Source organism: Amphiprion ocellaris, chromosome 3, assembly GCF_022539595.1.
Source record: "Amphiprion ocellaris isolate individual 3 ecotype Okinawa chromosome 3, ASM2253959v1, whole genome shotgun sequence".
Taxonomy (NCBI): Eukaryota; Metazoa; Chordata; class Actinopteri; family Pomacentridae; genus Amphiprion; species Amphiprion ocellaris.
Genome location: NC_072768.1, coordinates 32,012,436 through 32,038,448, shown reverse-complemented (window position 1 = coordinate 32,038,448; position 26,013 = coordinate 32,012,436). Strand labels below are relative to the sequence as shown.

The window sequence follows — 26,013 nt, the reverse complement described above, 5'->3', positions numbered from 1 at the left end:
ATTCCTTTTTACCTGGAACCTGGCCAGAGAGAATGAATCTCATGAGTTTCTTCTCCACAGCTTCAATTTCCGTCGCTGTCCATTTCCGCTTCACAACAGTCTTTGGGTAGCACCTGGCCCAGCTGGGAATCAAGCCCGGGACCCTCGTGCTATGAGGCGAGGGTGCTAACCCCTACTCCATGGTGCTGCCCCTTGATAACAGTCATTCTTAAAAAACAGAATAATTACAAATAGGAACAAGAGCAAAGTTAATAAACATCAAATAAAGATAAAGATAAGATAAAGTTCTTTATTTCTCCCCACTCCAGGGGAAATTTACATTGTTACAGCAGTTTTATTTACAATATATACAAGGGTGGCAAAATTTTTTAACAGAAAAAATAAAAATAAAAATAAAGTTTAAAAGTGCAGAGATGTGCAGTGCAAGAATGTCTGTGCAAATTTTATGGTTTGGGGTGGTAATGATATAGTCCAGTTTATGTTAACATCAGCCAGTGATGCTGATGTTGTAAAGTCTTATAGCAGATGGGATGAAGGACCTGTGATAGCGCTCTTTCTTGCAGGGTGGATGTCTCAGTCTGCTGCTGAAGGAGCTGCTTAAAGACCCCACAGTGTCATGCAGTGGGTGAGAGGGATTGTCCATGATGGATGTGAGCTTTGACAACATCCTCCTCTCACCCACCTCCTCTATGGAGTCCAGGGAACAGTCCAGGACAGAACCAGCCCTCCTGACCAGTCTGTTTAGTCTCTTTCTGTACATAATTAAACAAAAAAATCTGTCTTCAGATTAGATCTTAAGCGGAATGCCCTGTTCAGGAGTATATGGTGAGTCTGCAGGTAACTTTAGTCCAACAAATTCCCCATTTTCCCCATGCACATGTCTCACTGTGTGACTGTAAACTACACCACAGACCACATTAAATCTGACAAACAGCGGTAGGTTTCAGACGTCACCTTTTAAGGCCGGCTGACGTCTTGTTGGACAGTCTTGTCTTTTTCCTGTCGATGACATCAGACCCTGAGGACTTTGGACTGCATTTGTTCCTGAGACATCCAACCACATTTAGTCACTCTCAAGATACAAATAAGCAGAGCTGCAACCATTACTTCATCTATGTATGTCTCAAATTTTAGTCATTAATATAAAGTGTTAGCAAATAGCAAAAAGTCCATCACAATTTTTTAGAGCACAAGATGATGTTCTCAAATGTCTTTTTTGTCTAACCATCAATACAAAGCCCAAAATTATTCAATTTTCTGAGCTATAAAAGAGAAATGCTGCAAATTATCACATTAAAGAAGCATGAACCCCTGAATGATCTGCATTTCTCTTTCTACATGAAAGAATGATCAATTATTTTCAAAATAGTTCTTATTCTTCATTCAGTTTAAAAGCTGAAATGACCCAAATCTGATTTGTCTTCCCTCCATGTTAGGCAGATGGGAGGTTTTCATGTCATATCTGACAAGTATTTATCAGACCTGGTATTCATCTGCCTCAGATCTGATCTCTGTCCAAACCCTCAGCTAAGTTTATAGGTTTGCTTTAAATGTCTCACTTCTCTGAGCATGTCAATAAAAACAAACATGAAGGTGAGCAACGACATGGACAGAGGTCATGGAGGGAACAGGAAAAGTAAAATCAGCTGAATCTGAAAAAATTTCTACTCAAGCTAAACTGGAAGGAACATATTGCAATGCAGAACTTGGTCAAGCTAATGAGGGTTACTGTTGGGAAGAGACAGCTCACACAGTTGAATCTGAGCATGTGTGACAGTTGAAGGACCTCAGTGGTGTCTCATGCATGTCACTTACACAAACTAATGTCAACAGTCCAGACAACAAGGTTTCATCTAATGACACATCAAAAGTGAGCATTAAGGCCAAAAGGTGAACAGAAGTCTTGATGCTTTCTAATTGTATTGCTGCACCTCAGATTGGAAAAAAAGTACATGAGTGCAGCATTTTCATCTATCATTATCTATGCATCACTTAATCTTCATTAGGGTTGCGGGGGGGTAGGTGGGGTCTATCCCAGCTGACTTACGGTGAAGGTTCACGTGGACAGGTAACAGTCTATCACAGGGCTACATATAAAGACAAGCACACTCACATTCTGTCACGAGGCAGCAGAGTTCTGAACCCACAGTGCAGGCAAACACACACAAGGCTGGACAGGTCTGGGTAATCAAGAGAATTTATTTAATCTCACAGTAAGCAAAGCTGAGCACAAAAACCCAGCTAGGATAGGAGTCCGGGCAGGAGGGAGTTTCTTAAGGCGAACTGAAGGCGCACATGTGATGGCAGGAGGGAAGCTCAACTGCCAGACAGAAATCCGGACAGGAATAGTTAAAGGGGCTAACTCACGAGAGCCAACACGGGGGAGCTGACCGGCAGGCTCAGCGGGCCGGCATCCGGGCTGACGCGCTGGTGCCAGCTCGTGTGGACCGCCATGGGCGGCAGGGCAGGGCCGATGCTGGGCTGGGCTCAGGGCAAACGAGCTAGCGGTGGCTTGAAAGGCAGGCAGGCAGGCAGAAGCCACTGTTGCGGCCAATGTGCCGAAGGCAGGCGGCAAGCTGGCTGGCTGGCTGGCTGGCTGGCTGGCTGGCTGGCTGGCTGGCTGGCTGGCTGGCTGGCTGGCTGGCTGGCTGGCTGGCTGGCTGGCAGACGGTAGATGCAGCAGACCAGCGGGAAGTGCCTCACGCAACAGGCGCTATGAGCTGGCAACGAGGGGAAGGACAAGCCCGGCTTTATCTGCTGCTGATGAGTAATCAGCTGCAGCTGTGACAGAGTGCAGCTGAGTCCAGTAATCCAAACCAGCAGGAGCAGCCAGGAGCATAGCAAGGTGGGGAGAGGTATCAGACAAGGGCAGACAGGCAGGTAGAAAAGAGGGAGAGGAGGAGGAGGAGGAGGGAAGGAGGGAGAGATAGAAGAGAAGGCAGACAGGGGACCAGGCTGGGACTCTGATGCATTCACTCCTACGGACAATTTACAATCACCAATTAACCTCAGCATGTTTTGGACTGTGGGAGGATGCTGGAGTAGTGCAACATTTTTCAGTTGTCAATTCATTAGGCATCAGCATCATATTTGCTGTGGGCAGACAACTTTTTTTTTTCAGTTTTACAGTTCATCCTCTTAGTGAAATACAACTAAACTGTATCAGCTGCTGTTTTTTTTAATGGTTTGGAAACATCAGTGTACCCGGAGGTTTGCAATGAAATGGAAAATGACTTCATAATGTTACATTTGTGTGTCAGTTGATATCTTGACACGATGTCTCAAACTCTGGAGTCGTCTTTGTCACTGAGCTCCTCTTCACTTGATTTTTCAGCTCTTCACCTGGCTCTTTAGCGATGAGCTCCTCTTCGCTGAGCTCTTCCACACTGAGCTCCTCATCACATTCCCCGGCTGCCTCTGTCAAAACAAATGTAAATCTTTAATCTTAGAATACTTTTCAATAGTGTGCTGATGAAATGTATGTCAGTGAGTGTTTTCATACCCTCTGGATCAATGTTAATTTCATCCAAACTCTTTTCTTGGAAAAGTGCAGTCCTTCCCTGTTCAAGGGCAATCAACACCTTGCTCACTTTGGCCAGCTGGAGGGTTTTGTCTGGAAGTCTGTAAAACTCACGGTGGATCCTGATGTCGTGGCCCAGAAAGTTGGCCAATTGATCCATTTCTGTGTTGCTCATGTTCAGTACAGTTGAGAGTTTGGCAGCATGTTTTTGCAACTTGGTTGAGGTCAAAGCCTTTGGACACTTCGCACTGCAAGCAAGAGCAAAATTTCGGAGACAGTCTGACCCTCTGAAGTGGGTCATTGCTGATGGTGCAAACATGTACTGATTGGTCTTTACTACACCGCAAGCATCTGGGTTTTTTTGCCAGCAAATCCAGAGCATCCACCATTTTGGGGGTAAGCAAAATGGGGGCAGCACGTCCTCTTTTCCCCCTGATAATGACCTTTGTAAAGTGTTTGCATAAAACTTTCTCAGCTTCAGAAAGTGCCCAGTCTATGTCTCCATGTGGGGTAGATGTGTCCCTTGTGAGGAAGGAAGAAAGTAGCATCCTTGAAACCTCTCCCTGTCTTCGCCTGTTGAACAAAACAATTTCAGCCATGACCACTTTTGCAAGTGCAGACCAGTTCTTTTCCGATGACTCTTCCAACAACTTACTGCTGCATTCATCACAGTTGTTGTCCAGAAAGGCATGAAGTTTTTGCACATCCTCGGTGAACAGCAACATTGTTGGCGCATTCCATTTTGCTTCTGAAACATTGCGTGGTGCTGTAGCAGACACCAACTCATTCCACTTTTCACTATGGATTTCTTGGAAATCTGTTGCTTTCTTCTCCAAAACTGTCTCCAGCAATTAAAGCCTGAACTTTGACAACTTTGGTGAGTTTTGACAATGCGTTATTCCCTATTTTTTTTGCAAGTGAGGGAACTTTATATTTTTCAGTGTTTTCATCATATCCACAAGTAATCCTTACAACTTTGAAAACCTCCATATGTTTTCTTGGATCAGTGAAATCTGCCATTTTCTTAAGTGTGGTGGAATTTCGAGCAGCGATCAACAGTCATCCAAGTTCTCTCAGACTCTGCCTAATATAGGCTTGAGATGCATCAGATGATCCTTTTTTGCTAAGCAACTGTTCCCCAATTCTGGTGATGTGGCTGTCATTTTTTACAGTAGTTGTGATTTCATCAGCCTGCATAAAACTCAGCAGCTTCCACATTCTCCCACTGATGTGATCTGGAGCTGGTTCTGCAAAGGTGCAGAGAGCCTGGACTTAGTTTTTTCCACGTTTTGGCATGTCCTCTTTTGGTCGGAACTAGCACACGTGTCGCCAAAGAATCCTGCGAATGAAAAGCCCCTGGCAGTATGCACGGTGCATGTAGGCATCTCCCTTACTAGCTTTGCGCCGCTGTTTGGAAGCAACAAGTTCTCCTTCCCCCTTTTTTATGACAGCTGCATTATGTTCAAAATTGCCTTGGTTCCTCATGAAATCAAGATGGTTTTCTTTTCTTTGAGCCCTTTGGAAAACTGAAAGCTTCGTATACCTGATGCTGATCAGAGTGTTTTACTTGTAGATGTCTTGCAATTTTGCTGCATGCCTTCTTACAGTAGTAGACAGTAGTGTCTCTTGTTAAACACTCTTGTTATACACTCTTTTTCCATTGCTCTTCTTAACACCAGAAACCTGAATCTGTCCCTCCACACATGCCTGAGCTTTTCTCACAACTGGTTTCTAACTGGTGCCAGCACAGTCTTCATCCTCTGTCCCGCCACACTCAGCATCGCTGCTATCTCTATCATTTCTATCAAGAGTAGTGCTGTCAGGAACAATGTCTTTTAATGGACTCAGTCTAGTAAAACTAACTGAACTAACACCTGATAAACTATCTTCACTTGCATCAGCTGATTTAGGAATGTATTCCTCTCTACTGTCCAAGGAATCATAAAGCTCTTGTGAGCCTTCTGGAATGACATCTTTCATCTGAAAAACAATAAATAAATAATCACAGGCCAACTACATATGCTTTTCAGACATCTTTGATGCACATTAATGCCTAAGCTTTATTGTCCATAATGAAACAAATGCAAATTAGGAAGTTAAAGATCTTACAAAGATACTCTGTTCTTCTGTCAGGCCTGCCTCGGCAGGTCCTGGCTAGGGCCCCTCCCTCCTCCTGTTGCTCTTTTTTCTTTTCAGGAATTCTGATTGCTGTGCAATGGCAGCAGGTGAGAGCCATTCCAGTCATCAGTAGAAGTAGGAACAGCTGTGCCAGGACCAATCAGTCTCCTGCTTCTCCTCTTTATCTTGGGACTTCAGTCATCAGTATGACGCTGGATTGTGAATGCTAAGATTTAGTCTGCAAACCATTCACTCAATCCAAGCCATAGTTTTGTACTCTTAGTAATTGTGTTTTTGCTCTTCTCAGTCCAGACCCACACCTGCTGCTGTGACTGGACCTTCCAACCTCTGGGTTTTTAATGGGACCCTTGTGTACCAACGGTGATTCGGATCCTCTCAGCCTCCAGGACCCCTTCTGCCACTGCAGCTCCAACCACCAGTCCTCAGCTCCCCCCAGTACTTTAGTACCTTAGCCTGCAGTCTGGCCCCAGCATGAGCAGGCACCAGGTGATTTAGATTAGCTTTTGTCGTAGGTCTGAATTGGTTACTGTATCAAGTTTCTGATGAGGTTTTGTTCAGTGTGTTTATGATGTTGTTCTAGTTAGTAGACTTGGATAATAATGTTTTTCCTAGTGAGCCTAGTTGCTCTTTAGCTCTAGTATTTCAGTTTTCCTTGTGAGCCTAGTTGCTCTTTTGCTCTAGTTATTCAGTTTTCCTTGTGACCCTAGTTGCTCTTTTGCTCTAGTTATTCAGTTTTCCTTGTGAGCCTAATTGCTTTTGCTCTAATTTATTCAGTTTTTCTTGTGACCCTAGTTGCTCTTTTGCTCTAGTTAATCAGTTTTCCTTGTGAGCCTAGTTGCTCTTTTGCTCTAGTTATTCAGTTTTCCTTGTGAGCCTAATTGCTTTTGCTCTAGTTATTCAGTTTTCCTTGTGAGCTTAGTTGCTCTCTTGCTTGAGTTAGTTCAGTTCTTTTAGTGAGCTTAGTAGCTCTTTTGTGGAATCAATTTAGTTCTTCTAGTGAGTTTAAAAGTTTCTCTTGTAAGCTTGGTAGCTGCTGGACTTGACCTCAATATTTCTTCTAGCTTTCCTGCCCAGGTGTCTCCTGCCGTGGGTTAGTCTCTACGTTTAGTGTATTTGTATTATTGTCCGCCCGCCATTAGGGGCACTCTAGTTTTGAGTCCCGTTTCTGTTTCTCCTACTAGTGACTCATTGAAAAGGAACTGTGTTTTCTGTTTGTTATTGAAAATAAATCATTGTTTTGTGCATCCGTTCGCCTCCTCTTTTCCTGTGCCTGAGTTTCTATGAAAACCTTAACATTCTGAGCCTTGGTATAGGTTGATAGAAACACTAACACCTTTGAATTGGGGCAGCAATCTGGGGCATTTTTGTGAACTAACTGATCCTCCCAATTCCTAAAAAAAAAATGCAAAGTCAACATGCCACTCAATTGTTGAAGGCAAGCAACGCAAATAGTTGGGTTGTTCTCTTGGTTAAAGTATGGTCACACTCTACAATAAAAAGCCCAGAATAAACAGAGCACTATCTTATGCTCGGAAACATGAGTGCTGCGTTAAAACCTCTCAGATTAAACAATTTAACTTGTGGAGAGATCCGACTGGAGCATTCCCTGAAACTGTATTAAATACAGAAAATATTTTTAAAAAGTGACTAAAGACTTCATTACACTGAAGAACAGTTTACACAAAAGAACGGTAGCAAGGCAATTTGCCACTTAACATGGTAAAAAAAAAACCCTGAACAAGGACAACTGATGTACAATTTTTCCCCACTAGGTTTTATTAGCAAAATTGGTTAAAAAAAATAAATCAATAAAAAATTACCAATAAACAGTGTAAGAAACAGCATAGCCTATCATACTCTCGCTAAATAAATATTTGTCTGTTACACAAAGGCTATTTCAAGACCATCTGTTATAGTCCATATATCAACTGAGCAGTCTTTGTCAAAAGGTTGTAGTGGAAAGTGCGTTAGTATGTAGCCTGACTAGTGCTATAAAACAGTATTTGTATTGTAAATGCAGCTTCTGAAATTAGGATTTAAAAAAAGATTCCTGTGGATGATTATGTGTGCTACCTTCTAATAAAGAAGTGCCAATGCCAGGAAGTGTCTAATAAAGAAACATGAAACACTTAATGAATGCACACGTCTAATAAGGAAATGCCTGATGTTGAACAACAAATACATGTCTAATAAGAAAACCTCAGACACTGAATAACGTATGTTCCTTATTAGATGCATCTAGATTTGTTATTTGACTTGTACTCTGTCCTGTCAATCAAACATGTCACCTGAAGAATGTCATCTTGTGATTGTCATATTTACCTGTTTGTCCACTGATGCAGCTCCAGTTTTGGGGACCCATTTCTTCCGTGACTTGCCTTTCATCTTGCGTATGGCAACATCAAGAGTCTCATCACATGACGTGTCAGTCGACTCACCATTTCCATTCTCCTGCAGATTGAAAGACTTGAGTTACTATTCTGCTGCACTGCACACCTCACACACTTCCTCAGCCATACCTAACATTGTGGGGATCTGTGTAACTTGTATATTATGTCACATTTGTATATTTACAATATAAAACTGGAAAAACTGTGGAGTTCTAAAATTTTTGACCAGTATTATATGTCACAACTAAAACAGGTTCCCATGTTTACCTGTTTGTCCAGTGATGCAGCTTCAGTTCACCAGAGTAATGATAGGTCAGCACATTATTTAGCAATTTTGGGTTTGCATAAGTGTGCTCACCCATCTTTTGTAATTCTTCACTATGTATACTGTTACAGTGCCTGTTAAAAGTATTCACTTTTCAACAATAAATCATGTTCTGTTTAATTTGGCTTTTTTGACAGGAATGTTCAAGAATATCATGTCATGTCAAAGTAAAAACAGACAATATAATGTCATTTCATTAAAAATATAGAAGAAGTGATTGCATAAGTATTAACTCCCTTTAAAGTGATTCACCTAAATCAACACAAGTCCAACCAACTGGGGCTATAAGTCCCATAATAGGTGAAATTAGGATCATCTGAGTGCAGTCAATGTGTCTCAAGTGACTGTAGCATAAAGACACCTGTATCTGTCAGTCACTGGTGAATCAGTACTTCTGGCTATAAAAACACCAAGAAGATAAAAGAACACTCCAAGCAACTCTGTGAAAAGGCCACTGAATATCCCTCAGAGTACAGTTAATGTGTTAGTCTGAGTAGAACATGCTGTCCTAGAAAACTGAGTGATTGTACAAGAAAGAGACCAGTGAGGGAGACCACCAAGACACCTATGACTCCTCTAAAGGAGTTACAACTTTCAGAGTACTAATAGCATCTGTTGCTTATTCTTCTCCAGTCAAACCTTTATGATAGACTGTCAAAGCGAAAGTCATTGATGAGAAAAGCTAATAATAAATCCCAACTACAGTTTGCCAGAAGGGAATGAATCCGACTCTGAACTGGAAGACATTTCTTTGGTCATATGAGACAAAAATTTGGTTATCAGACTAGATGCTATATTTTTGGAAACCAAACGTTGCACATCATTACAAACATACCATCTCCACTGTGAAGCATGGCGGTGGCAGCATCATGTCATGGGAATGCTTCTCGGCAGCAGAACGTACAGGAATTTATTTACAATTAAATAAGAAACATTTTTTGTGTGTTTTTTCTTTCCAACTGTTGCTAAAACAAGTGGAGATTGTTTATTTATCTATTACACATAGATACATTGATATCTAACAATAACACATATGTAATAATTAGGTCCCACTCCGAACGGTCCTACAAGAAACCAGTGCTTGCAAAAGGTTCCGAGGTACGTATTGAATATGCACTAACCGGCATTAGGGGAGTGGATACGTTATCTCGACTGCAGTCTGAATAACAGTGGTATGCTGCAAATTTGCGACAATAGGTGTCAAGGGGCTACTTGAAGCACAGAAAAAAAAGACATATCACAATGTAGAATAGGATCAGGAGCTCCTGGGGCAAGTTGTATTTCTTGAGCGGGGGCAGGAAGTACCTCCCTTACGCAAAGAAAACATATTTTAGAATATATTTAATGTCAATATATGGGAATATTTAATGTTCTGATTTATTGGTTAATTGAAAAGATTTAACAAAGCTAATATCTTACTTGGCAGTACCACCTGATTCTGAATCATAATTTACTAAAACAAACAACAAATACTTGCATATTAGAATTATATATTGCATTAATATATTACAATATATTGAAAAATACATAAGCAATTGCTGCTTTTCATATATTGAAAAATATAACAGAAAGGGTGGCCATGGATACCAACTATCACCCACCTACAATGTAAGATTTAGATCCCTCCTTAGAAAGCTCAGAACTAACACTAAGTCTGCATTGATAAAAACACTGCCCCTAATTAAGACAGTTAAAACTGGATGTATGAGCTACCACAACACAATACAGAAACAACTTTAAATATAACTTAGTCATTACATTACATCAACAACATCCAAACAAGGAAAAGAAGAAAAGAACCAAAAGTATACAACTTTCTGCTATCCTATTTAATATTCGACATGTTTGTTTTTTTTGTTTTTTTGGTTTTTTTTTGGGGGGGGGGGGTCATCACTTGGTGCTTTAACTCACAAATCCTTGTGTTGATTGATTTTTTTAATCCGATATCTTGGTCCCTGGGTGGTGGTTTACAACAGCATCTGTGGGGGAAAAAAATGACAAAAATAAGACGTGTTATATAGACAGTTGTAACAATTTATATTACGCTATGCAGTATCTACATTACCTGTAAATCATGAGCTGGCTTGGTGAATGATGGGGGAATGCAAATAGTAAAGAATAAGCTTTGCAAAATTTTCCCTGAGGTTGGTGGCTAGAGGCAGGTCACCAGTTTGACATCTGGGTCTCTGATTGCTAGACTGGTAAATATCATGAAGTCATAAAATACTTGATAAATAAAAACTGCAACATAAATGCCCTAGCCCTGGATCCAGATTATGTTCTGGGGCAATTGCCAAACACGACAGTGAGGGTCTCTGCTTGTTTTCAAATTCTACTGAAACATGTGTTAATGTGTATTTACTGTATTTTATTTACCTCATGCCAATTGAACATAGCCCTGCTAGGCGTTGCTTGCTGCTAGACTGTGTAGTCCTATGAATTGCAGTTTATAATTTGATGGCTGTTAGACCACTTTTAGAAATAGATTAATCAGTCATAGTCAGGCTCAGTGATGTTTAACCCTGCAATATTTCATCGATTTGGTTTGGAGGAGCTGCATTATTTAGCTGTGGTTTACGACAATGCGGATACATTTGCTGGCTATGGTAGGTAGGTGCTTACTTGATACAAAAGCTTTAAAAAAGGAAACCTGCTATCAATTCTGACAAAAAAGCAATGGATGTTTTACCAAGTAAAGCCTGCAGTTTCTTCCCATCGAGAGCCTATAGCCGCTTTGCAGTAGGATCAACCTTGTTGAGCCCTCCGGTCAGGTTAGACTTCAGGAGAACATCAACACTGAAGAGTCCCATCAGCAGCACTCGTGCCATCCCATTAGCTGTAGGTTGTGCTTTTGCAGTCTCCCAACAATGAGCTGAGACAGTGGTAATGCCATCATTCCCCAGTTTCACCTAATTAATGGGGAAAAAAAAGAAAGAAAATCACGACAAGCTGCATGATGCTACTCTATCTTTTTAATTTCTGTTCAAAATCTACTGATTACAACTTGCTTCTGAAGGTTTGCAAGGTGTGGTTTCACCCTCACTTTCGATCTTACGGAGGTCGTGGGAGAACGGTTGGTGAGAACCTTTGTCATTTCCTTTAACAAAGTTGGAATTTCTGGAAACAATTTTAACAAAAAAAGGAATTGGCTACAAAACTATACAGGTGGGAAAAATAGTGGCTATATGCTGAATCATAGTTCTGTGTTTTATTTCTTAGCCTCACAAGGCAGACTAATTTCACAGGTCTTCACATTTGAAAGATACAGAAAAACCCATAACATAATAGACAAACACCAGACTGTATCTGACTATGTGACATTCAAGACAAACCAATTTCCTCCTAATGCTTTAATTTATTTTATCTCAAATGAAGTGCACATGTATGAATTCAATCTAAAATAAAGAAGTGATCATTGTTATTTATTCTATAATAGATCCTTACCTTTAACTACCATGTTGCGCAGTCTGGTGTTTTCCTTCTGCAAAGCCCTGACCTGGTTCTGGAGCACTCTGATTTGGTCAGCATTTTCAATGCTTGATGATTCCCCTGGACTCAGGACTCCTGGTCTAAGTTGGTTGTCCTCAGAAAGAATTTGTTCCTCAGCCTGTCTCTGAGCTGCAAGTTTGGGTTTCTTTTATAGAGTACAGATATTTACACTTTTAATGATGAATTAACCACTGGACTTGACAAATACTTTTGAGGTCATTTTAATTCCTTAATGTACTAAAAGGTAATCATGAAACAAAACTCTGACATCTATAGTGTGGTGTAGATCTATAAACAAAATATACTTCAGTACTAAGTAATGTACACTAATACTAATATTCATCTAAAAGAGAACACAGTACCACCACCTACTTTGTATTGTACTACTGTTCAGTTACCTTTTGTGGAATTACAGAGTTTGCATTTCCAGTGGGTGCCGTTTCCTCATCTTCCTCAAAGAAAAGGCGTTTGGGTTTCCTGGGTCTCTTGTCGTGTTTTATCGGGCAGTTTGTTGGGCAACATAAAGCCCAATGTGATCTCAAGTGGGCCCCACCAGTAAAATCACAGCATTATAATCTATCAATCACCACAACTCCAGCTTTTTCCATTTTTTTTAGTTTAAAAAAGTACATTCTGAAAATGTTCACATTTAATGAATTATCTCTTTACAAAACATTATGAACACCCAGAAAGTTCTGAAGAAAAACAAGTTCAATTTCAACAGTATTATGCCTCAGTTAATCGTTTACGCATGCGTTGCAACTGCCAAATCACGGTTTATCTACAAAGGCACAAAACATTCAGTCACAGGTATCTGGAACTGAACAATCTGTTCTTTTACTTTAAGATAAGATAAGATAAGATAAAGTTCTTTATTTCTCCCCACTCCAGGGGAAATTTACATTGTTACATCAGCTTTATTTACAATATATACAAGGGTGGCAAAATTTTTTAACAGAAAAAATAAAAATAAAGTTTAAAAGTGCAGAGATGTGCAGTGCAAGAATGTCTGTGCAAATTTTATGGTTTGGGGTGGTAATGATATGAGTCCAGTTTATGTTAACATCAGCCAGTGATGCTGATGTTGTAAAGTCTTATAGCAGATGGGATGAAGGACCTGCGATAGCGCTCTTTCTTGCAGGGTGGATGTCTCAGTCTGCTGCTGAAGGAGCTGCTTAAAGACCCCACAGTGTCATGCAGTGGGTGAGAGGGATTGTCCATGATGGATGTGAGCTTTGACAACATCCTCCTCTCACCCACCTCCTCTATGGAGTCCAGGGAACAGTCCAGGACAGAACCAGCCCTCCTGACCAGTCTGTTTAGTCTCTTTCTGTCCCTTTCAGTGCTCCCTGCTCCCCAGCAGACCACTGCATAGAAAATAGCAGACGCTACCACAGAGTCGTAGAATGTCCTAAGCAGAGTCCTGCACACTCCAAAGGACCTCAGTCTCCTCAGCAGGTGGAGACGACTTTGGCCCTTCTTGTACAGGACCTCTGTATTGTGTGTCCAGTCCAGTTTATTATTGAGGTGAACACCCAGGTATTTGTATGTGTCCACCATCTCAATGTCCAAACCCTGGATGTTCACCGGTGCAGTCCGGGGTGTCCTCCTCCTGCGGAAGTCCACGATCATCTCCTTCGTCTTACTGGCGTTGAGCTGCAGATGGTTTTGCTCACACCAGTCCACAAAGTCAGAGATGACCATCCTGTACTCCCGCTCGTCCCCCTCAGATACACACCCAACAATGGCTGTATCATCGGAGAACTTCTGGAGGTGACAGCTCCCAGAGTTGTAGTGGAAGTCCGATGTGTACAGGGTGAAGTCAAAACAACTTTTCATGGTCTAGTAATTATTTAAAATTTACCACTTTGCAAATGTACAATTTACAGTTAAACCATTTAATCCCAAATTTTTCCCTGCAAAATAAGCACATGGGTTTTACTCCTTAGACCTGCCTAACACATAATATGTATGCATTTTTTCATTTCATGTTGGTTATGTTAGTGAAAACGTAGGTTTTATACTCGGCAACAATTGTTGCCGGTGGGAAACCACATAGTCGAAATTTATACAAATTCTTCAGTTTGACCTATTTACACATTTTTTAAAAAGTAAGATTAACACTAATAAGTGTAATTAATTATAACTAGGCATGGTTATAAGTGTGTTCACAACTTTATAAGATACATTGAGATACCATGGCAATGCATACTCAAGAGAACTAAAATTGACAACATTGCAATTACTGCATTTCACAGTCGCATTATACAGTTAAATAACCTTAGAGCTAAGAGTGTTTGATCTTACAAAATAAGAAATGACCATAATTTACAAAATAAAATAAATTCACATTGTGGCAGTAGCTTAGATTGACTATTTACTGACCACTAATATCATGGCCAGTAGATGAGTGTACATAATGCTTTCCTGCAACTGATAGCTGTTTTGTGAATGTCATCATCTTGTGAGCATCCTTAGAGTTAGAGGATACATCAGCAGGAACAAATCAACAGGGTCTGCTTTAGTTTGTTTCATGCAGTCTGCTGCAGTTGGGCCATAGGTCACAAAATCTGGCTTATTGCATGTGCCTGGTCATCGTGATATTTTAAAAACCCTGTTCCTATTTTGCTTATTTTAAAGGATAGTTATTGCGTTTGTATAGACTTATCAGGTGAACATCTTCTTCATCCTCCAGATTGGTCACCTCTGCTTCACCATTCAGGAGTCTAGCAGACAAATGGCCTTTTTTGCCTCGGTACCTGGTACTCTCTATCTGAGTACTGGTGACTATCAGTCAGTTTTAACTGCATCTTTTTCAGCTGTAGGAATGACTGTGATGTAGCACATATCAGTTTGGGGCTCTTTTAAGTCTAGATGATTCAAAACCTCTGATAGTTTTAAGCTGTGTAGAAAAAAAAGCATAAGATAAACAGGATGAACAGCCAGAACCTTTGACACGTAGCACAACACTACGACTATGTATTATGCTAGTGGCAACAAATGTTGCCGTGCTTATGTTTACTCTTCTTATGATCAAAAGATGCATGCAGGCATAAAATTCTCATTATATATCAGTAGTAGACCCTTTTAAAACTGTATGTACAAAATATCTCAGTTATATCTGTTAATTAAGGTATTTAACTAAATTCCTCTAGTACAAGTTTGAGGCAGACATCTCCTTCCATCGGTGCAGGCAGGAAATAAAGAGGCCTAGTCATGTGACCATTCAGACTAGTTACATGACATTGATGCAGTTTATAGGAGACAACCTATTCTTTGATTATAAAACTTGCATGAGCTGTCCAAAGCCAAAACAACACTTTTAGAGAATAAAAATTAACAGAAAAATGAGCGGCAACAATTGTTGCCAGTGGGAGGTCTTCTCTGTAATTTTTACACTTTGTAAAGTTGTCCTGCGGGCCCAAATGGACCATCCGGTGGCCGGTTTTGGCCTGCGGGTCGCATGTTTGACACCCCTGGTAAAAATAATCAGAGTAAATGAGCCGAGGTGGTGACGTGCTTAAATGAAAACTATTATAAATCATTTTTTCAACCATGTGAACAAATTAGTTTACCATCACACATAGTTGTAAATGTTAAAAACTTTGCAAACAAAGAGAGATGAATATCGGTTCAGCTTTTAGTAAACTTGTGTCAGTAAAATTATATGTAAAAATATATGGATTTTTTTTTTCTTTATTCCATATGTCGTGTGTGTGTGTGTGTGTGTGTGTGTGTGTGTGTGTGTGTGTGTGTGTGTGTGTGTGTGTGTGTGTGTGTGTGTGTGTGTGTGTGTGTGTGTGTGTGTGTGTGTGTGTGTGTGTGTGTGTGTGTGTGTGTGTGTGTGTGTGTGTGTGGGTGTGTGTGTGTGTGTGTGTGTGTGTGTGGGCCATACATATATTGCAATATATTGAAAAATATTTTCCTGTATATTGCAATATATTACTTTAAGTCACTTTATGCTGCTTTCATACAATTTCCGAACATATTCATCTTCTACTGGTTCTCATTCATTTTCATTTACCTCCTATATTGTATATATCCGACCTCCTTTGCAGATGTTGTCATTTTTAATATTGTTTTGTTATATATGTACATTTGATTCTATTATTTAATGTTGATATTTTATTTCTCATTGCTTGTTGTTGAGCACCATCCAGCGGAAGCTATTTATATTTTCGTCATGCCATGTATGATGACAATAAAGCCATTGTATTCTATTCTATTCTATTCTATTCTATTCTATTCTATTCTATTCTATTCTATTCTATTCTATTCTATTCTATTCTATTCTGTTATTGTTCCATGCTGGGCCTTTTTCTTGATTGTGTCTATGTTGAGTGCCCACTTCAGAAACTTCCATTCCATCTTTAGTACACCAGGACACCAGAAGACCTGCTGCCTGTATACATGTAGACTGTTGTGCCATCCGCATCTTCAGGAGCTTCGCCTGCTGCTGCCTCCCTGTCAGAACGTTTACGATCCACAGACAGGTGGGAACTGGTCGTGCAGGATTTTAGGCACAATGGCACCAAACTGAAGCTCATAAACAGGACTCTTACATGTGTTAGAGTAAGAGCATTTCCCCTCATATCGAACACAGAAAAACACATGAAGAAACGGCAGCTGGTTACAGATTATGCTGCAGCACCAAGGCAATGATTATTCCTAACATGTCCTGAGCACGGTGGGCAAACATTGCACTGGATTTCTGGAAATATGAGAACTTCCTACTGTGTTTGGGTACTGTCAATGAAAAACATGTACCACTAAAAGCTCATCCAGAGTCCAGCAGCGACTACATCAACTACAACTCTTTTGATAATTAGTTATAAAGATGTGAATGACCAAGAATCGCTTCTTACAGTCTTTCCTCACACCAGCTTGTTTTCATGTCTTGTCTTCCTGGCCTGGTTGCACAGGATTTAGCCTTCACTTCTGTAGGCTTCTTCCTCACAAAAGCTGATATAGGATGACACAGTGTCTGTAAATGCATGGAGATCTGTATCTGTATTCTCATAAACACTCCAGCCACTGCAGTTGAAACAGGACTGATGGTCCATCTCAGACAAGTGACTGTTCATATCAAAAGGTCATGAGTTGTTGGTGTCTCTGTGGAGCAAATCTATTGTAGGAGATTTACTAAATGACATCTGACCAGCATCATGGACACCCACAAAACAAAGCAGCTTTGGTTCAAATTCTATTTGCAACACCCCAGAAACCCACAGTTTGAACATTGAATGGAGCAGTGTCTGTCCAGAGTGGCTGGTCATACTTCTCTCATTTGTGACCATACCAAATTATTTCCTCACTAATCTTTAGGAAAATTTAACAGCCTGTGACTTACATTAATACACTGTTCCTACTATACATCCGTGTTTTTATGGTCAGTCAAGACAACTTTAGTGTTTTTTTTACTTTCTTTCTTTACTGGCTTTTGAAAGCAGAAATAACAGTCTGCACATTCTGCAGATACAATGAATACTTTTATTTCTTCCACTGCTGGACCTTTCTTGAAAATACATTGAATAATGTTCATAGGTGAAATAATAAATGTCATTCAACTAAACACAAGGAGTCCCAGTGCCATCCAGGCCATGAGCTAATCACATCAGGGTCACTGGGAGATGCACAGAATCTCAGAGGAAATTGGTCAGGCCACAACCAAACACACAGAGCCAGACAGGTTCTTTGCAGAAGCAGAAAATTACACTACACAAGTAAATCTTTATTCCACAAGTAAATGTATATACACATATATATCATAAACATGCATCAACGTCAAAGCTACAGTGCTTTTAGTGTGTTTGTTTTTTGTTAATTTAAATCAACCTGCACTGTTTCTGCTCTGTATCTTAAGGCCTCTTCACTCCGAAGACCTGAGTTGGACCTTCATGCGATAAGGTCTGGGAGTCAAGGTAGACCCAAAGAGTGGAGTGAAGTCTGGTTCTCCTGCATCCTCAGGCCAGATGAACTTAAACTTCCTCAGCAGAGTCACCATGATGAGGAAGAGCTCCATACGAGCCAAACCCTCTCCGAGACACATCCGAGGACCTGAGAAATAAAAAAAAACTCAGAGTCATCTACAACAATTTGTTTGATTCACCCTATCTGCCAGTCACTCCAAGTGTGATAAAGTTTTTATGCTCTTGTACCTGCAGAGAAAGGCATGAAGGCGTCTGATTTAACAAACTCTCCCTGGTCATTGAGGAAGTTTTCAGGGTTGAATTCATGAGGATATTTCCAATGACCCTCCTCATTCAGCACTGAGGTCAGATTCTGGATGATTATCGTACCCTGAGGAGAAAATTAACCAAAAGAACAAAGGTCATAATGGACTCTCTTAACTGTATTGTTTCTGTTGCCAAAACCTGTTCAACCATTGCCTCGTACCTTTGGAATAGAATATCCCATGAGCTCTGTGTCTTTAGTCGTGCTATGGAAGACGCTGAGTGGAACAGTGTTGGACATCCTTTGTATCTCGTGTATCACAGCCTGTATGAGGAGAGATTTCAACATTTTCATATGCATTATCTGACTTACTGCAGAAGGAAAAGAATGCATGCTCTCAGAATGTCACCCCGGCCCGTCTCTGGATTCCCCCCAGCCTCATTCAGTGGACCAGGGGGGTCCTCCGCACTGGGGGCTGTATGTGGTCTGCTGCTGGGGGTGCTGTCCATAGGTCCCTTCGGCCCGGCTGGTTGGGGAGTCCCCCTGTCTGTCGGGGTCGGGGGGTCTGAGTGCTGGCGCCCCCAGTGGTCATGGCCTGCGACTCCTCCCAGTGTGGACGACCCCAATTGGAGGCGTTTTCCACAATCGTTAGTGCCATGCCATGTCTCCCTACTGTCAGTGGTGGGAGTGTGTGTCTGTAGGCATGTGTGTGTCTGTGTATGTATGGGTGTGTGTGTGGGCGTGTGTACGTGTGCATGCTTCTGCAGTTGTGTGCATATATGTATATATGGAGGGAGGGAGGGATGGGTTTTCTTGTTTTTAATGTTTTTAATGTTGTAAAGCACTTTGCGTTGCATTTTTAACTGTAGGAAAAGTGCTCTATAAATAAAGTTGGAGTTGATTTGACCAGCTCCCCCCAGACATTCTCCAGACTGCCACAGCCACTCTCTGTGGCCACCCACACCACCGGTGCTGCGCTCCTGGCCCGTCGGTCTCTGGGAGCCTGTCCACCCCTCGTCCAGCCCCGTTTGTGAGTCTTAGTTAGTTTAATCCTCCTTGGTTTATTCCTGACTTTAGTTATTAATAATTCTGCCTTAGTTAGACCCTCCATCCTCATCAGTTCCTTCTGTTATCTCTTTTGTACTAATAACTTTTGTATTAATAAATTCATTGATTGTTCAACCTGACCCTGCCATGGTCTGTGTGTTCTCTGCTTGGATTCACCATTCCCCGTGACACAAAAACTCAGCTACGAAAACACAAATCAGTAAAGCTGCAGCAAGTGGCAAAAGACCATGATATTATTTAAAGAGCGATTACAATGGAGCATCACATCAAATGAACTGCATGTATTTGATGATATGATATGCTTATACAAAAGGGCCTCTAACATGAACAGGATAAAAACCAAGCAGCAAGGACCCAATAAGAAATCAATGTTCTCTGAGTCTGATTTACTGCATTAGTTTTACTCTTGTGAATGACGTCCTAACTTGACACACCAAACCTGCCTCATTATTTACTGTACCTGCATGTAAGGCATGTTGTTTCTGTCATCATAACTGGCCTGACTCTTCCCTCCCAACACCTCATCAATCTCCTGCTGACATCGTTCTGAGGGGGAAGATGACATCAGAAGTTACACTCCATGTATTGCAAAACAACTGAACCAATGATAATAAAACATGGCTGCAAGTCAAGAAAAATCAAGCTTTTATGTATTAAGAGGAGAGTAGTGATAGATACTGGTTGTGAATTAACAATATTTTAATCCAAAAGTAAAGCAAATCAGCTGCAAAAATGGCAGCTTTTCATTGAGCGTCCTTGCATAGTGCATGCTAACATGGGTGTATAGCTTTGTGGCATACCTAGACAAAGTGTTTCCTCTAATGTTATCACTTATTTTCTACACATATTCCATTCAATGAGGTCTAAATTATAGGAACAGGCAAAACACTGAATGCATGTGCAGATGTACCTTGTATGTGTGGGTACTTCATCAGGTACAGAAAACCAGTTAGCAGGGTGTTGGAGGTCGTGTCAGTCCCAGCAAAGTGAAGATCTAGAGTGTACATAATGAGTTTGTCCTCTGAAAATGAAGAATCCTCTGCTTTCTGAAAAAACAGGAATGATCTTTGTTAGATCAATGCATGCAAAGTAGAAGTGCAATTAAACTGTACTGATACACATGACAGGAGATGAAAAGAGTCAGCTCATGACTTCATGCATGTGCATATTTGTGCACTAAATCGGCTACAGCTGTGTCATTTCCAAAGTTTTAATGGCTATACTGGATCCATGCACCTATATCCATGCGCATTATATCATTCAAGACAGTGACCTGACTCATTTATACACTTACACACCTTATCCAGTTCATCCAGGTAGCAGTCAAGAAAGTCTCGAGGCTCTCCAGGGACTCTGGTCTTCTTGTGCTCACTCACCAAATTAAGTACAAGATCCTGGCAAGTCTGAAAAACCCAAACTCTCATTCACAAGTTGTACGAATTCACATTTGTCTTTTCACTAGTATACAGCATGTGTGTGACAATACACGTGCTATGTGTGTTGACTATTTGTCATATATGTGTATGTGGCCAGTTGCTTTTAACATTACCTTACAATTGTCAAAGGCCTTGCGGAAGGGTAATGGCAGGTTGCGAATAAAGGGAAGAGAGTCATACAGCTGTGAAGAAAAATAAAGATTTGTAATTTATTTGACTGTGGTGGACTGTTCAGGATATACCTGGCCTTTTGCCCTTTGTCAGCTTGGATATGATTCAGCCCTCCAGTGAAACTCCACAGGTTAAGGTGGGCATTCAAAAAAATTAATGAACAGCTAGCATATTTGAACCCATCTATGCAGACTTTGCCTCCTGGCATGATTTGCTCTGATTTGGTTCACAGGTATTTCAGTTAAATTGGAAGAAGAGACCAAGCTGAGTTGTACTTTTTGTTCAATGCTAACTGGTTAAAATTAGCATTGCTAACATGCTAAACTAAGCATCTGGCTCATAGCAACCTCACAAAGTAGCTATAATGGCAGAAGAATTCTAGCTTTGATGAGATATATGTTGGGTTTATTACCTCATACTTTAACTCACCATTGCCCACGGTCCATTGGCTATCTTAGCATTCTCAGTGAAGCACCGAATCATCTCTGTAATGAACTTATCATCATACTCATATCGTGTACCAAACAGAACCTGGCAGATGATGTTGGAGGCCGCATTATGGAACATGACTTGAGGACTCATAGTTTTACCTGTAAATAAGACGTAACAGAAACTAGCATATGGCACAGGATTGTAAAAGAACATTATAGAAATTAAAGCACAACAAGAAAAAAATCTGTTTTGTGCACCCACAGATGACATACCAATGCTTTTATCCAGCTTTTTCACAATGTATTGAATCTCGTCATGAATTTTCTCCTCCATTGATTTCTTCCCCAGACCGAAGTTCCTCAGAGTCGTCAGAGCAAAGCGACGATGTTCCCTCCAGCGAGGGCCATAATCTGCCAGAATCACTCCTACAACAGGTGTAACAACACAGACAGCTCAACAATGATCTGATGCAACATTTTCTCATAGCATGGCTGTCATTGCTGTTCTGCTCCAATGCACATCTACCTCCAAGCCTGTTTCATTATATCCTTTAAAATGCCATTCAATATATTTTTTCTTTATGTAAATACAGAGACATTGTTGTGTCAGATGTATTACAGCAACGCTACTAAGACTTGTACATTCATAGATACTGTGCATATTAAGTAGCAGATCACTAGCAGGGACTACACCATCAACTTGAAGTTTGATTGTTTGATGGATGCAAATGTGCGTTGTGTTAGTGATGACTGAGCTAAGCTGTTGCGATGTAGGCAAAGGCTTAGTAAGGGGTTAGCGGTGGCCCAAGGAAGTAAAGGGAGGGAGGGTTGGGCACAAGAACAAACAAGTGGGAAGGGCAGAATGGTATTTATGCAAACATTTAAAAAGAAATGTAATTAATTACTTTGGGGTAAATACAATGCCCACTCTTAAAACATTCATGAGGTCCCTTTTTTTGTTAAAAGATAAAAGACAGTGTTAAAGGATAGATGATTTTACTTTGCGTGCAAACAAAAGTAACCAGTGTATTTGGCCTACAAATACCAGTTTGAGGTAGTTTGCATAAAATGCATAGAGACCTGTTTCTACTGTCATGACGTATCTTCTTCATTCTGTGGTATTGCCTTGAACTGAACAAAAACCAGAAGAAAAATGCTCTAAATGTTGAACTCTGCAAAAGTTATGGTATCCAGTGAGTTTGGGAGATTTTGACGGAAAAAGCATTGTGTAGAATCAATAAAATTCAAACTCAAAAATGCCTCAGAGTCTTGTTTTTTTAATAAATCTCTTTACATTTTCAGAGTTGCCATCATTGTTTTGTTTTTTCTTCAATGTGTTACTCCTTTTACCCACCAGAGGTTCTCAGTGATCCTCTCTAGCTTTCCAGCGTTCAGTTTCTCAGCTCTTCTGTGCATGTAATTTAATGCCTGTACAGTTGATTTCACTTCAGCTTGCTCTCTGTGTTTGTTTACCTGCCTGTTTTTGTATGGTGAACCCGTTAAACATATCTGGGTCCTCTTTGAGCTGAAGTGTTACAGCTGCAGTGGCTAAAGCAGAACAATCTGTCTTTCAAGAAAAAATAGTTTAAAGTTGATGTAGGCCTGCTGAACGTTAATCAAGCAGCTGGTTTTCCATAGGACATCAAGAAGACAAATCATTGGCGAGTTCAATCTCGACTTTAACCTTTACCGTTGTTTTCTTTCAGGATTCCATGTGTTGAGTTGTTAATTTATATCTGACATATTTTATTGTTTCTTTGCATGGTATGAATATCTTCCACAAAGACACACCAGGTGCTTATTTATCCCTTTTCGACATTTCCCAGCTTGCTACAGCATGTTTCTTATCCACAATGTGTGAAAACAGGTTTGTTTTGTGTACACTTCAATTCACTGAGATAATAATGGCGACGAAACTCCAAGTGCACCATGACCATACTTTCTCCACAGTTGGACTGGTTTCTATCTTATCTCTGAATCAAAAAATGTTTGATTTAAACTTGATTAGATACTGTCTGCTCTACCTTTATTCTCCAGGACATCATTAACAAACATGTCCTGAGGTCGTCCGGCAAAATCAGCACCCTTGATCATCATAGCTTCCTTCATGGCCTTCAATCCACTGATGATTACAGCTGGTCTGGGACCGAGGAACAGACTGTAGACGTTTCCATAAGTCTTCCTCAGCTTAGAGAAACATGAAAACATATTAGTGTAAGAAAGAAATGCATGTGTTATAACTTCAAATGGATATTACTTTTAAAGAAGACTAAACATATTTTCCCTTTTAGGTCAGTTCAGTGTCTATTGTCCTGCATGACAAAGACAGACACAGCAGAGCAGTGTCAACTGCTGATAGGTTTAAAATCATTTAGAAAGAGTAGCACACAATAACAATAAAATTATACAGAAAATGAAATGTAAACATTACAACAGGTGACATCAGCAAGCTACAAATGATAAGGCGAAAGGACAATTATTAGTTCTTACTGCAAATACATGCTGTTGTAGTCCCAATTCTACTGTATTTTTTTCCTTTTGAGTTAAAACTGACCCATCCAATATGTGTTGAAGTTGAAGTGTGTGTGCTGTACATGATTTAACAAGGTGCATTACTGTAGGAAATGGCATTGTATTCTCAAATCAGATCCTGCAAATGCATCCAGGTGCTGCATTCACATCGCTGCAGGGATTTACATCACCTTCAAAGACATTGTTTCTGTCAGTAAGAGTTGCTGTTGCCGTGAGATGTTGAAGTGATTTGTTTCAATGCCCTGAGTGCCGCAAAGCCAATCCCTTTCGACCACATTTAATTGATAATCACATCACAAATATTGACCAATCAACAATAGAACTTAGAAAACACCCAATGTGTATGTATATGACATAGTACTGCTTGGATATGTGCCAGGTGTGCAGGGAGTCAGCTCTAACCTGACAACATGTTATGCATGCAGCATTGATGCAGAGTAACCTAAGACTGTTACAGGTGTTTCATTTTAAAGGTAACCAGCAACCATTTAGACACATTCAAGTACTAATAAAAGTGAGTTCATTAATACCATAACAGTTTAAGGCATTCAAAGAGCAGCATCACTCATTGCAACATTTTTCTTACCCTCTCAAAGTCATTCAAGGGGTTCTCGAGGTTCAGCTGCAAAAGGTTCCCCAGTATGGGCAGGATCGAGGGTCCCGGTGGAAAGTTCTTGGGCCTTCGGGATTTGAGTTGAAGGATGACAAAGAAAATGCAGAGCCATAGCAGCACAACTGAAAGGAACATGGTAGAAAGGACTGGACTGCACTGAGTAGGCTAGCTGCTTGATTTACTATAAAAGGGCAGCTCAGCTCTTAGCCCTGCCTCTTCTGGCTGTTTACTTTGTTTCTTTGTACTACGGCTAAGTGAGGACATCAAATAGAGAGGTCATACACACACTGCGAGGCACAAGTTCTGACAGGATCGGACTCACTCATATGGTGGCTTGATTTTAGATAATGGATAGTAGAGATAGTGGAAAGTGAAAGTTCGAGCTCTTTATTTAAAGACATGGCTGGTGTGCTCACTGAGGAGCACTGGCAGCCTCGATTAACAAAACACCGAATTTCCTCGATGCATCATAGCTGAGCTGACTACTAATAGAGAGACCAGAGTCGGTAACAGTGTTGTTGCACTGTTAAAACTAATTCTTTTATTGTCTTGGAGACTGAAAAAAAAAATTTGATAACACACAAAGATGGCAGAGATAGCCTATATAATTGCATTGCAAAATATAAAGAAATCATGACTGGAAAATCTGTAAATGGACCATGAAGTTTAAATCTACACCAACTTTGAACAGAGCTGTGGCTGTTACTGCTTGCCGTATCAAAATATAATGCACAGATCAGAGGCTGAAAACAATGCGAGGGACTTTCCTGATGTGACTGAAGTGAGTTTTCTCCCTGCAGGAGGTCAGTGGCATAGTGCCAATGTGGGTGTTTTTGAAGCCAGTGAATGTGAGGGGAAGTCAGAATTGGAGTCTGTTGGAGAATTCAAAAGATTCAAAGGCCTTATTGTCATATGCAGCAATAACAAGTCAACAGTGCACTGAAATTCTGATTTTCCACAAAGATAAACCTGCTTACAAAATCTATTCATTCAGACATTATTCACTCACAACTACTTATACATACTCAGGTGACAAATATGAATACACAGAAACAGCACAAAAAGGTTCTGTACAGAAAAAAAAGTCTAATAGATGCACATGTAATATTTATGGTGCAGAAACATGCTTTGGTGCACACAGAGGCTTAATTTGTCTTTTAAATGAGTATGGTAATACAAGTATTTTTTTTAAATAATGTGAATTTGTATACATTTTACAGAAAGGGAATCATTGCCAGTTGGTTCATTTTCCCAATAATGTTGTGAGTACATTAAAAGTGAAAAAAAAAACAATAACTGCAGGCCATTTATTCTTTGGATGTCTATTGAGTTTATTCATGTCTATGCAAACTGAAGGTTTTCTGACAAGCAGATTAGTTTTAAGGCCACTTTTCAATTGCATTGTCGAAAATACAATTTACATACTTTTAAATAAACCGTGTGGCCCAGTAAAACTTTGTGTATGTGCATTTTATTCATTTGTCTTCTAATCAATTAGTTTTTAAATGTTCAATTGATTATATTGCCAGGAAGTTATATTAATATTCAATTCAGAAAACTTTATTTGTGCCCTGAGTGCAATTCAAAGGCACATAGAACAGTTGGACACAGAACAGTGGCAGCAACTGCACAACGGTAGCAGACATGTTGTAGTTAAAATAGGATAAAATTAAATTTTAAAAAATCGAAAATGCTGAGAAATAAAATTAAAGTATTATATTTTAG

The 26,013-nt window shown here is 40.3% G+C and overlaps 1 protein-coding gene across 1 annotated transcript; it reads right to left on the bottom strand.

Annotated features, from left to right (window-relative positions):
• Window positions 1-17,339: 17,339 nt before the first annotated feature.
• On the bottom strand, window positions 17,340-24,452 carry LOC111576300 (cytochrome P450 2F2-like). The gene is made up of 11 exons (XM_023281903.3): window positions 24,262-24,452; window positions 23,168-23,330; window positions 21,417-21,569; window positions 21,142-21,302; window positions 20,655-20,723; window positions 20,404-20,508; window positions 20,016-20,151; window positions 19,566-19,651; window positions 18,260-18,361; window positions 18,022-18,163; window positions 17,340-17,920 (listed from the first exon to the last, which is right to left on the bottom strand). Exons 1-11 carry the CDS (start codon window positions 24,421-24,423, stop codon window positions 17,733-17,735), a joined length of 1,467 nt encoding a protein of 488 aa, XP_023137671.2. The 5' UTR covers window positions 24,424-24,452; the 3' UTR covers window positions 17,340-17,732.
• Between the last annotated feature and the right edge of the window lie 1,561 nt (window positions 24,453-26,013).

Bases quoted from the DNA above. Each gene is read 5' to 3' on its own strand.
- LOC111576300 (XM_023281903.3), bottom strand. From the start codon at position 24,423: ATGTTCCTTTCAGTTGTGCTGCTATGGCTCTGCATTTTCTTTGTCATC. The intron at 19,652-20,015 runs GTACATCTGCAC...CTTCCCCCTCAG, and splicing joins GAAGTACCCACACATACAAG to AACGATGTCAGCAGGAGATT. The intron at 17,921-18,021 runs GTACAAGAGCAT...TTTATTTCTCAG, and splicing joins CTTCATGCCTTTCTCTGCAG to GTCCTCGGATGTGTCTCGGA.